General features: G+C 34.2%; 1 protein-coding gene across 1 annotated transcript in view; it reads left to right on the top strand.

Moving 5' to 3' along the window:
• The window catches only part of RFC1 (replication factor C subunit 1), a 71,661-nt gene that overhangs the window by 34,056 nt on the left and 25,528 nt on the right, over window positions 1-12,077 (top strand). Inside the window, 6 exon segments of the mRNA XM_037530694.2 lie at window positions 851-928; window positions 4,452-4,529; window positions 5,889-5,976; window positions 6,821-7,101; window positions 9,695-9,802; window positions 10,871-11,050. Of these exon segments, the coding sequence (XP_037386591.1) occupies window positions 851-928; window positions 4,452-4,529; window positions 5,889-5,976; window positions 6,821-7,101; window positions 9,695-9,802; window positions 10,871-11,050 (813 nt within the window).

Below are 12,077 nucleotides of genomic sequence, written 5' to 3'. Positions count from 1 at the left end.
TCTACATGCAGGCAAGAATGTTCAGGATTTATACCCGTTCACTGTTACAAATAAGAGGTGAAATTTGGGTGTTACAAATAAGTAACACTTTATTGATGAAAATATTTGTCATGTGATTATGGGTAAAATGTCCTTGTTGTAGAGGATGAGGAAGTTAGAATATTGCACATTTAATTTGTTATATTTGTAAGTGGGAAAAGATCATTTAATCATAAGAACAAGTTTCAATTTTTAGAATTAAATACTAAGAGTGCAAACTCATTTTACTATTAATTTCAGCTAGACAAATTTTGGACAACAGATTTGCTGCCAAATGAGGTTATAAATACATATAAGTACTACCTGTGTTATACTTTGGATCTTCTTTGCTTTGGCTGATGTTGGATTCATCTTTTTCTCAACATTTAGAGAAAAATACATACAAGTTATAGTGAAAATAGTTGTGTGATTTAAAGTCTGGCAAATGGCGATTGTTGATTTCATTAATACCTTTATAGGACAATATAAACATGGTTGCACACTGGTTTGTCGTTGTTTTTTGGACTACTTTTCAAGCCAAGATTACAAATTTTTGTTTTTTGGGTTGTTTTTTTTTTTTAAGTACTTCTCTTCAACATTTCAATAGAATTAAATGAGAACCATCTCTCTGTAGGATATTTGCTCATTAGGAAATTGGATGTGAGCATGGAGAAGCCAGAGCATGATTTTCTGGTTGGTATGCATTGAGACTATTCCATTACTGATGTACTTTTCTCTCATTGGTGTATTTAATCAGCTACAGTAAAAAAAAAGCATATTAATTTTAACTTACCGTTTATGCTACTTTTACTTGATTTTTTTTGAAATATAGCCTTCACAAAATGCAGATGATTCCAGACTAAATGATGAAGCCATTGCCAGGCAATTGCAACTTGATGAAGATGCAGAGGTATGAGCACTTTCTTTAGATGTCTTTGACAAATTGATGTTGTAACTTTTTCATCTGCCCAGGCAAAAATTCAAGATTGTTCTAGTCTAATTTTGTATTGAGGCTCATTTTTAAAGAATTACATGGAAAATAAATTTAGAATCTAATATACATGGAAACCTAAATTTATATAAAAGATAACATAATTATTTAAAGATATATTGTTAGATGTCTTTCAGTGAAAGGCCTCCTTTAGAACTTAAGATAATTTAATTTGGTCATAGTGCTTTTTTCACTCTGGGCAATCTCATCTATTCTGGTTTTAATTATGTATATACTGATGATCGCAAACTCTGCTTCCACTTCGGTGCTCTCTCTTGAATGGTAAACCTATGTATTCAACAACTATTTATTGAGCACTTACTGAATATATGGCACAGTTTTAGGTCTTAAGGATACTGCAGTTTAAATAAGAAAAGTCATAAGTGCTATGAAGAAAAATAAAGGAAAAGATAGTTTTTGAGTGGTTAGTGTGGTTATTAGTATTCTGTTTTAAATGAGAGGAATGGCTCCTGAGGAAGTAACATTGGGGCACAAAATGAAGCGGTAATGGCAAGCCATGGCGCTCTCAACAGCGAACACCAAGTGCAAACATCCTTAGGTACAAGTATTTGAGTTTGATGAGTTTGCAGAAATGGCCAACAGCAAATCCTATTAAGTCATGATAGGTTTTTAGTACTTACTAATTGAATTTTAGGTGGTAAGGAATTTGGGTTTTGACTCTGAGGCAGGGAGCCATTGGATTGTTGAGAAGAGACATGACTTGCTGGATTTTAATGAAAGTTATTCTAGCTGCTATGAGGTTCATAAACCATAGTGGGGCAAGAGTAAAAGCAGATCAGTTTGGACACTGTTATGGTAAGATATGTGGAAAAATGTTAGCTTACACCAGGATTGTAGTGGAGAAATAGGGAAAAGTGGTCATAATCTGTGTGTGCTTTGAAGTTGCCATCTTCAAATTGTTGCTGATAGACTGGCTCTAAGGCATGAGGGAAAAAGGATGAACAGGATTGCTCCACTCCTTCACCCACTTTGGCCTGAGCAACTGTGCACAAGCGGTGATATCGTTTGTTGAGACTGGAACAGTAGTTAGAGACATCAAGAATTCTGTGTTAGACATGTTAAGTTTGAGATACTTAATAGACTTTCAATTGGAGATGAAGAGTGGGTGGCTGGATAGAGGAATCTTGAGCTCTAGGGAGAGGTCTAAATTGAAGCTGTGTCTATATGTTTGGGAATCATTCATTCATTTAAATGGACTTAAAAAAAAAATAAATGGACTTAAAACAGTGTAAGTGCATGAGATTATGGAGGGAGAAAAGAAAAAAAGTCAGAACTGAGCTATTGTTAATGGTTAGAGGTTAGGAAGAGGAGGGTTATCCAGCAAAGGAAACTTTAAGAGAGAGTCATCAGTGAATTAGGAAAATCAAGAAAGCTTATGGAAAGGAAAATCAATAAACCTTATAATTTTGTGGAAATGAAACTAAGAAAATACTTCAAGGAAGTGTTACTCTCTGTCAGAGACTTCAGACCTTGGTATCTGCTGTTTGCACCCCCTTTCTGGTTATTAACTTCAACTTTCTCATGCTGCTTAAGTATATCAGAAACCCTCCTATATACGCTACTGCTACCCATCATACCCTACCCATCATAGCTACTGTCAGCATTTATTGTAATTGCTATTTGTCTTCCCAGGTATAGGCTCGAAACTCCACCCATCAGGCTGTTTATGTATCACTCAACTATTGTGATATCAGTGCTCACTTTAGTGACTGTCATGGAACAGTCTTTTGATAAATATTGTTGTGCAAGAAGAATATTCTAGCCTTCTGGAATATATCTTATACATATTTTATTATACATATTTCACAGTTTATAGTTTGTTTTCAAAATCTTTTTCTATGTTATTACATTGACATTACATTACATAAATGCTAAATGGGTGTTCACATGACTCTGAGTAGCACAGATGACCTAGATAAAACTGTGAAATAATTTTTAGGAACCTGACTTCTCCACATCTTAGTCCCAATACTGAAAAAACTTAACATATCCTTTCCAAACAAGATATGGTTCTTTGTATCAAAAATCTTCTAATTTCTTATTTCTATCATTCTTTAAAATCGTGTTCTGATAATTTATTAGTCTGATAAAGGACTTTTAGGTGTTAATAATTGATAATGTCTAATTATCCCTCTAAAAGTTTCTTTTTTCTTTTCCGTTTCATTCCCTCTTTATTCATTTAGTAAATGTGTGTACTATATCTAACAAGTCATTATGTTAAATACTGCCTGCTGTGCTAAATGTTTTATTAAAATATAGGACTGTTGATCACACAACACCATAATTTCCAATAATGGAGTTCTAATGGAAATTCATTTTCCTCTGTGTCCTAAAACATCTAGAATCTTTTTTTGCCAAAAGCATAGGACATAGTGTGAAATTTTGGAAAAGTGGAATAGAGTTCAACTAGGAATAATTGCAACACCAGTGGGTTAGCGTTTGAAGGGCTTTTCTGTGATGAAGATTTTAGTCTTGTTTTTAGTAATTTGATGTGTAGTTCAGTTATGGTAAAAAGTTTTAGGCGACAGAATGTATTGATATGTGTCTTTCAACCTTGCTTATAGTTGTGTTCATTTTATAAACAAGACTTGGTTACTATAGAATGTATTGATATGGGTCTATCAACCTTGCTTATAGTTGTGTTCATTTTATAAACAAGACTTGGTTACTGTCTTCTCATGAGGCTTCATACCAATTTCTAAGCCTTCTCTTTGGATTTGGTGGATTTTGAGGTCCTTTCCTTTGAATAATAGAGAGGTGCCTTTTTTTAATCAGAGGGCATAGAACCAGCAAGTTTATAATGAGAAGTATATTCCACTGCCACATGTTCTTTTCTGGAAGAGCTCCAGTTTGCTGAAATGAAAATGATTGGAAATATCAGTGAGGTAGCAAGAATGTCTCAGTGTTACATTATCATGTTAGGAAAATAACAAAAAAGACGGTGACTTAAAAGTTTAAGCGTTAGAACAGATACATTTGAATTAGTAATTGAAAATAGGAGTTTGGTGTATGTCATAGTGGCAGTGTGTGCAAAGAAAATGCAAGATTTTCTTAATTTTTTTTTTCTGGGGTCTCCAGACTATTATGTTTTTATTTAGGGTGACATTCTTTTAAAAGCTCTTTTTAGAGTTTAAAATAAATAGAAAGTAAGTGTTACATTAGAACCGTTAAGAGAAAACTGTAGACTTTGAACTTTAAAAGAAGTATGACTTTAAAAATATGTTCAATTTGTCTGTCATACCTGCAAAACTAGATGTATACACTCTGAAATTACATCTGTCTTAGTAACATACATGTGGTACGCCACTATTAATATTAAGTGGAAAAGTATTGTTATTTTCTAGAAAATGCTTTTCCATTTTTTTGCTAACATTTGCTTTAATTTGCAAAGAGAACAACTCACTCTTGATACTTTGTGTAGCTGGAGAGACAACTGCATGAAGATGAAGAGTTTGCCAGAACATTAGCCATGTTGGATGAAGAACCCAAGTCCAAAAAGGTGGAGTTTTTTTTTACTAGGCTATCTGTACTCTGAACATGCAATACAGATTGGTGTTCTTTTCCTAGCCTCTGAAGTTATAAACTAAAGAAGCTAAATTCTTTTAATTTTAAAAAATTTTGGGGGGAAGGGCATTGAATAACTTATTTCTAAAAGAAGGTTGACAGAGCCAAAGCCATGCAGAGCCCTTTTGTTCAGTGAGTTTCTTACTCTGTCACGGAGGGATTCTGAACATACCTGCTCAGAAAATAATGTTGATTCAGATTCCTGTGAAACATGGAATCAGTGACTTTGATGTTACTCACTATCTCTTTGTGAAGCACAATCTTGCTACTTTTAATAACTACCTTTAAGATCTGCATTAGAACAGTGTCAAATTATAATTGAGTGTATTTTTGAGTCAAGAAAAATCTTTTAAAAGCATCAAGATTTTTTTCACTTGACTTCCAAATAATTAGCTCTATTTCTGTTCAATCATATTCTACTAATATAATTGTTAATATATCTGAGTATTTAAAAGAATTATATAGCAGACGATGTAAGACAATAGGAATTAGTGGGACTTTAGGACTTCTGAAGTAACTCAGATTGTAATTACTTTGAAAAAATACTGTGTCACACACCCTCTTTGTAAAAATGGAGTTTTGAAGGAACGGTAGAGAAAATGGACATTTTTCCCTCTTTCGTAAGTGTACTTTTTTCCTTTTGAGCTTTAGAGTGTTTTGATTTTGGGCCTCCCTGTTGGTGCAAGGGGTTAAGCACTGCACTGTGAAGCAATCTGCAGCCTCTGCAGCATGAGTTCGATCCCTGGTGGCCAGGGAGCAACCCACATGGTGAAGCAGACCTTTCTTGCTTGCCCGCTGCTCCCCTCAGCAGTGTATTTCAGTCAGTCTGCCTGTTCTGTGTGCTGTCTCTGGTGAATCTTCTCACCGCCTGCATCTCTAGCCTGTACCCCAGCTCTTGTATGCATAAATAAATAAATCTTAAAAAAAATGAGTGTTTTAATTTTAGGGTTAGATTTTAGTCTTTAACTTTGTAATACAAACAGTCTGAGAATTGAGATGAGAATAGAGGCAAGGCTTCCATCTCACAAGTTAGGAATAACTGGGATGGATTTTTAATAGAAATATTTTTTATATGCTTTTATCTGTTTCCTCACCTGTAGAGTAAAAGGTAATAAATCATGTCTTATTAGCCCCAGAACTTTTATGAATGAATAAAATAAAATATATTGTCCTGCAACTTTGTAAAGTGGCTCTTAATCTTAAAATTAAAACTTTTGTTAAATAAAACTTTGGTGCATTTTGTAGTGATCATTTTCCTACTGTTTATCATTTAACATTTTTTAAATTTGCTTAGGCTCGAAGGGACACAGAAGAGAGAGAAACGTTTTCCTCTGTTCAAGCAAATTTAAGTAAAGCAGAAAAACATAAATATCCTCGTAAAGGTAATATTAGCAGATAAAAAGTAAGCTAGAATTTCTAGAAGAAAATTAGTGACAGCCTTATTTCAACATTCTAGTCAAGAATTTTCTTTATCATTATGCAGATAAAACAACCCAAGGCTATTAAAGCATGTTCTACTGAGATATTTTGAAAGCTACTTGGATAATATCTTGTAGAGAATGCTCATCTATTCTGATTATCGTGAGAAATGTATGACAGCTTTTAGCTTCATGTTAATTTCCAAGTACAGTAGAGCATGTGGACTTCACTATCTGAAATCAGGGAACTGGATCTTCTTAGCTTTTCATTTGAGAGTTAACCTCACAGAGGTCCAGATTATCCTAAGCCCTTTTGCTGATTGTCAATAGTTATTCTTTTTATTGTCTTAATAGCTAATACCTGTTACTGTAGATGGCCTTAATCCTATAAGTAAATTTCTTCTTTTAGTACCTTTACTCTTGAAATCTCAGGATTTTGGGCTTTTAGACTACATTAAAATTGCAGAATTTTTGTGTGCCCTATTCTATTTAGTAAGTGTTCTCTTTGTAAATTTAGCTCATTGATATTGTTCATGTCCTTAAATGCAGTTTACCATATTTTTCAGCTAATGAGAACTTTATATTTAAAAAGATAATCTCTTAATTTGTACTGGTTATACAAAGAAGTAATGTAAAAGTATTTCATTAAAAAATGTGCTGTACAAACAAAAGAATTAACATCTTGGTGTAAACATTATGAAATTGCCTTACATTATTCACCACTAAGATTACTCAGTTGAAATAATCTTCATGTGGGTATCATTTTCCAAAACAACAATCACAATCTTTTCTCTCTTTCTAATAAAAGCAGAACAATTTTCAGATGAAAGAAAGAACTGTAGTCCTAAGAAGCAAATTAAATATGAAAGTTCAAAAGAATCTCAGCAACATCCCAAGTCATCAGCTCATAAAATAGGAGAACCATCTTCTCCAAAAGCCAGTACTAAACTGGCACTTCTGAAGAAAAAAGGAGAGAGTGCTTATAAAGAAGCAGAGCCTTTAGCCTCAAAAAGAAAAGAAAATGCTATTGAATTGAAAGGAGAGACAAAAACACCCAAGAAAACCAAAAATTCTCCAGCTAAAAAGGAGGTAGTAAATTTTTGAAAGTGTGTATTATTCGGGGGGCTATGTGTTGATCTGAGCTTGATTGTTTTCAGGTTTCTAATTTTATAAATCATTATAGTACTTTAAGATACCATGTTATTTAGAAGTTTTTGCAGAATATAGGTTATTAGCTACCCATTATTTATGGAATGTAATTGTATATCAGATACTGTTCTTACACAGACAGTATTTCATGTAGTCTTCACAACAATCTATTAGATGTTTACTTTAATTGTATGTTTAAAGAAGGAAATGGCCCAAAAGAGTTTGATTTCTAAGATCATCCACCTAGTAAGTAGGAGAGCTAGCTTTGAATTCTGGTTCTCAGAGGCCCAAAAAAAGCAGTGTAATATGGTGACTTATGGATCCAGAAGCCAGTTTTGGATCATAGCCATGCCTCTGAACGGACGGAACTTTGGTATGGTTACTTCCCATCTTTTTGCTTTGGTTTCCTCATTTGTAAAATAGGATAATAATAGAACCTAGTGAATTAATACACTTAAACCACTTAGAACAGGACCTTGCTACATATGTGGTATGTAAGTTTGCATCTGTCCTGCTTGTCCTTTTTTTCACTTTGTATGAGTATTGAGATACAGAAATCATCAAATGAAAAAACAGTGAAGTAATGCAGAACTGTTTTCAAATAAAGTGAATGGTTTTAGAATTTCCAAGTTGGAACTACCTTAGCTTCATAATGAGAAACCACTATTCCTTCAAGCTGCTTAGGTACTTAGAATTAAAAGCATAATATTGTCTATTTTAACTGCTCATCAGCATTATTTTTTAGTGCAGAACAATGAAATGGTAATGATTTCAAGATGTTTTTGTTTATGGTCATTGCTCATAATGAATATGCTTAAGGGAACAATTAACTTTTTGGTATCAGATTTTTCTTCACTAAATACTTATATCTGAATTTTTTTCTTCAGGCATACTAAATGTGCTCAGTTTATCAAAGCCTGTCTATTTTTGTTAACAGAGGAAAAAAATCTTCAGATGATACTATTATGTTTTCATTGTATTTTTCACAGTATTTTTTTCAAAGTCTGAATAGAAATGATTCAGACAACTTTCACTTAAAATCAGTTTTGGGAGCATCAACGTCTTTAATAAATTCATTTTATCTCAGTTAAATTATTTTGATTTCATCAGTGGATGCACCTCAAAGTTATTTTACAAGTTGTTTGTAATTCATAATTATTTTTCCTAGAATTAATGTTATAAATGAATAATTTTTCCACTTTGGTACGCATTGAACTTTCCTGTGAAGCTTGTTAAAAACATGATTTCCCAGAGCAGATGTCTGGGCAACTATATTTCACTAAGCCCCTCAGATAATTGAAAGTACACCAACATTGAGAACAACTGTTAAAAAGCCCTGGTTAGTTTCCAGGACCAATCTGTAATGACTTATTTAACTTTCAACATAAACAAAATAGATTACTTATTTTGTTGATTGAATTTTGTATATAGAAGTGGTATTTTGTCTATGTAAAGGGATTTGAGGTGGCTTACAAGCTGAAATAACGTAAAATAAAGACCATTCTGTAGCTGTTCTTATCAGATTTATCTGATTCTCCCCCACCCCCCCCATCTCTGCATCAGAAACTTAAAGGTGTGTCTAGACTATATACTTTGAAAACTTCCCCCAGCATTTTCTGAGATATAGTCATTTTCTGAGATAATAGGTAAAATCCTCTGAGAGAAATGAAATGGGAGCCATTAAACCTAGAAGGAAGATTGATGGAATATAGAATGTGTCTGCTTTTTTGAGTAAAGCATGTCTCTTGTTTGAGCCAGATGTTTATGTGAATCCATGGATTCTCAGAGTAGAGTGCTCCTATCATAGCCCCAGGGGTATAGGGCAGTGTTTTAGGGGATGTGCAAAGTCATAGCATAAGTACATTTACCTAGGAGAAATTTAATGTTTTCCATTAAAATACTCATGGATGGGGGCCTCCCTGGTGGCACAGGGGTTGAAGTCTCAGTACTATCAAGCTATCACCAGCCATTGTGATATGAGTTCGATCCCCAGCCAAGTTGCTAACCCACATGGTGCAGCAGGCCTTTCCTGTCTTACCTGCTGCTCCCCTCAGCAGTGTATTTCAGTCAATCTGCCTGTTTTGCTCCCCACTCTGTCTCTGGTGAATCCTCTCAACCCCTGCACCTCTGACCTAGACCCCAGTTCTTGTATGCATAAATAAATAAAATCTTTTTTTTAAAATAAATGTATTATGGAATATAATTTAAAATATATTATGGAATATAATTTAAAATTCATATGAATTATTGAAATAACATGCACATTTTTGTTTTTTTGGCTTGGGTCTGAGAATGGATTATGCATCTATTTTGCCCTGGGGTATGTGGCTTTAGAGAGAATGGAAAGGTTTTGAGAAGGGCTAATTCAGGGATGTTGTAAACCAGGTATATATTAATTAAAGAGTACTTGTGTAGCTAAAAATGTTAATTTCAGGACCAAACACAGTAGTGACTTACTGTTTATCCATGTGTATTTTTTAATTTTCTATGAACTTTGTATGGTTTTGTTGAATTGCCTTCCTTTTCTCCAAAGTCTGTAAGTCCTGAAGATTCTGAAAAGAGACGGACTAACTATCAGGCTTATCGAAGCTACTTGAATCGAGAAGGTCCCAAAGCTCTAGGCTCCAAAGAAATACCAAAGGTGAGTACACAGGGCCTTAGACTAACTGTGGGTCCATAGATGATGTATTTACTATGTTTACAGAAGCAGAGAGTTATTTAAAAATTAACAGCATAAAATTCTTAATCTCCATCTTTGTGGTATCTGATTTATTAGGGATGTTTGGTCACGTTGTGAATCACTGCTTGATACTCCAGGCTATTTTGAATTTGTTGAGATTTTAAGTACCCAAATTGTTCTCAACACTATTCCAATCCTAGGATCTGAAAGTCTAAAGGAAACTTGAGATGTTAGTCAAATTCTTACTTGTAAGCAGATTCATTTGTTTTGTTTTTCTTCCAAGAAAGATTCATTATCTATGTGTGGTAGTCCTTAACTTTTGTTCAGCTGCTGCCTTTCAATCCTATTTTAAGTCTATGTTGATTTCAATTTTCTATTCAAAGATTAATAAGTAACTTGGAATGATTTTTCATTTTGCTTGATTGTATCATTTTATTGAAATATTGCAAAAAAAAGCCTCTATACATGATTTTAATTGAGATTAGATGTGTTCTCCATCTTGCTCTCATTGGCCATTGTCCTTTGTATTATCAAGTTATCTTTCCTACCGAGGTAATTTGATGCTGCTCTAGGTTACTTGAAGGTTGTTAGATTTATTGTCATAGGGTAAACAGAGAAGAACAGAAACTCAAACTTGTTTAGCTTTTCAGAATCAAAACTTTCCTTTTTTTAATAATAGCAAGAAATTCTGTAGGTGGATTGCTTTTGCTTATTTACTTAAAATTCTACAAGTTAACTAGTTGTTTAAATATTTTAAAAAATAATGAAAATAGTACAATGGGTAATTTCAATAAGCTTTGCTGTTTTGAATGTATATTTTATTGCTTACTTTGTAAGTTTATTAAATGTCTGCCTCCATAAAAGTTTGATTTCAAGTTCTGCTTATTTGCTGTACATTTCCAGCAAATTTTTCATGCTGAGATTATGATGTCAAATGAGAAAAATCAACTTCCTGCTGTTTTGATGCCAAATATTTCTTTGGAAAGCTACCATGTAATTTCCTCTCTGCTTGAACATTTTGGTTTTTAGGGAGCTGAAAATTGCTTGGAAGGCCTTACATTTGTAATCACAGGAGTGCTGGAGTCCATTGAGCGAGATGAGGCCAAGTCTCTAATTGAGCGTTATGGAGGAAAAGTAACAGGAAATGTCAGCAAGAAAACAAGCTACCTTGTCATGGGTCGTGATAGTGGTCAGTCTAAGAGTGATAAGGTAGGTGCTGCTGTCTTCTCCATACAGGGAAGAGCTGCTTGCCTTTTCAGGCTTCTGATGTGATTAGGGGTAGCTGTGCCCTTTTATACAGTTAAATGAAGAAAGAAAAGGGGAAAGTAATTTCTTTCTCATAGGTGTCACTGGTTTAGACCCCAGGATTTTGGTTTTCCAATTAAAGGCACAGTTCTGATTTACTTGACTTTCTTAGTGTAGTATTCTAGCTTAAGTCTTTTTGAAGATAGAGGTGGTTTTCTCTTTCTTCCAGTGCTAAGCATCCTGTATATGCTACTGTAGACTCCATCTTAAGCTATTTTATTGGACACTTTTAGGAATGTTGAGTGGGGTTGTGTTTAGCTCCAAATAACAGAATATTTGACCTTGGTTTAAACAAAAAACTGCTTACTTTCCTCATCTAACAAGAATTCCAGAGGTAGGAAGTTATTGGGGGTGGCTTAGCAGCTAGGTAATGTGGCTCGGCTACTTCATCCTCCACCTCTGTCCTTAATTATATTAGAGTTATTTAGCCTTTGTGCATATTGCCCTGTGCTGCAGTATTATCTGCAGTTGTAGACTTAATGGTCTGCATTCAAGGCAAGAAAAAAACAGTGGCATGGTAGCATTTTAGCTGTGATTCCCCTTCAGAAACATCTCTTATAAAATTCCACTTAGTCTCACTAGTGCTGTCACATGGCCATTCAAAGCTATAAGGAAGATTGGAGAAAATGAGGACTTTTCTGATTTTTGACCAGTTGTAGGCCATCATTCTCAGAGATGGATGTGTTGGAGTTCCCTTAGCAAGGCAGGAGGTAGTTGACAATGTCTGCCATGAGTCAGCCTTGGGAGAGGGTGTGGAGAGCTGGACTTCTGCCCTAGTGACTTTGACTCTTTTAGGAAAAAGGGAAAGGCACAGCAGTCCACTAAAGTGGTCATGTGGCAACTCATCACTCTTGAGAGATGTATCTGTCATTTTCTTTTTAATGAATATGTTTGATATTCCAATATTATCTAATTTACAAATGTGGGTTTT

This window comes from Talpa occidentalis, unplaced genomic scaffold (assembly GCF_014898055.3).
Source record: "Talpa occidentalis isolate TD23 unplaced genomic scaffold, MPIMG_talOcc4v2.1 talOcc4.6, whole genome shotgun sequence".
NCBI classification, from domain to species: Eukaryota; Metazoa; Chordata; class Mammalia; order Eulipotyphla; family Talpidae; genus Talpa; species Talpa occidentalis.
Note: the sequence above shows the minus strand (reverse complement) of the source record. Positions and strands in the feature narration are given on the sequence as shown.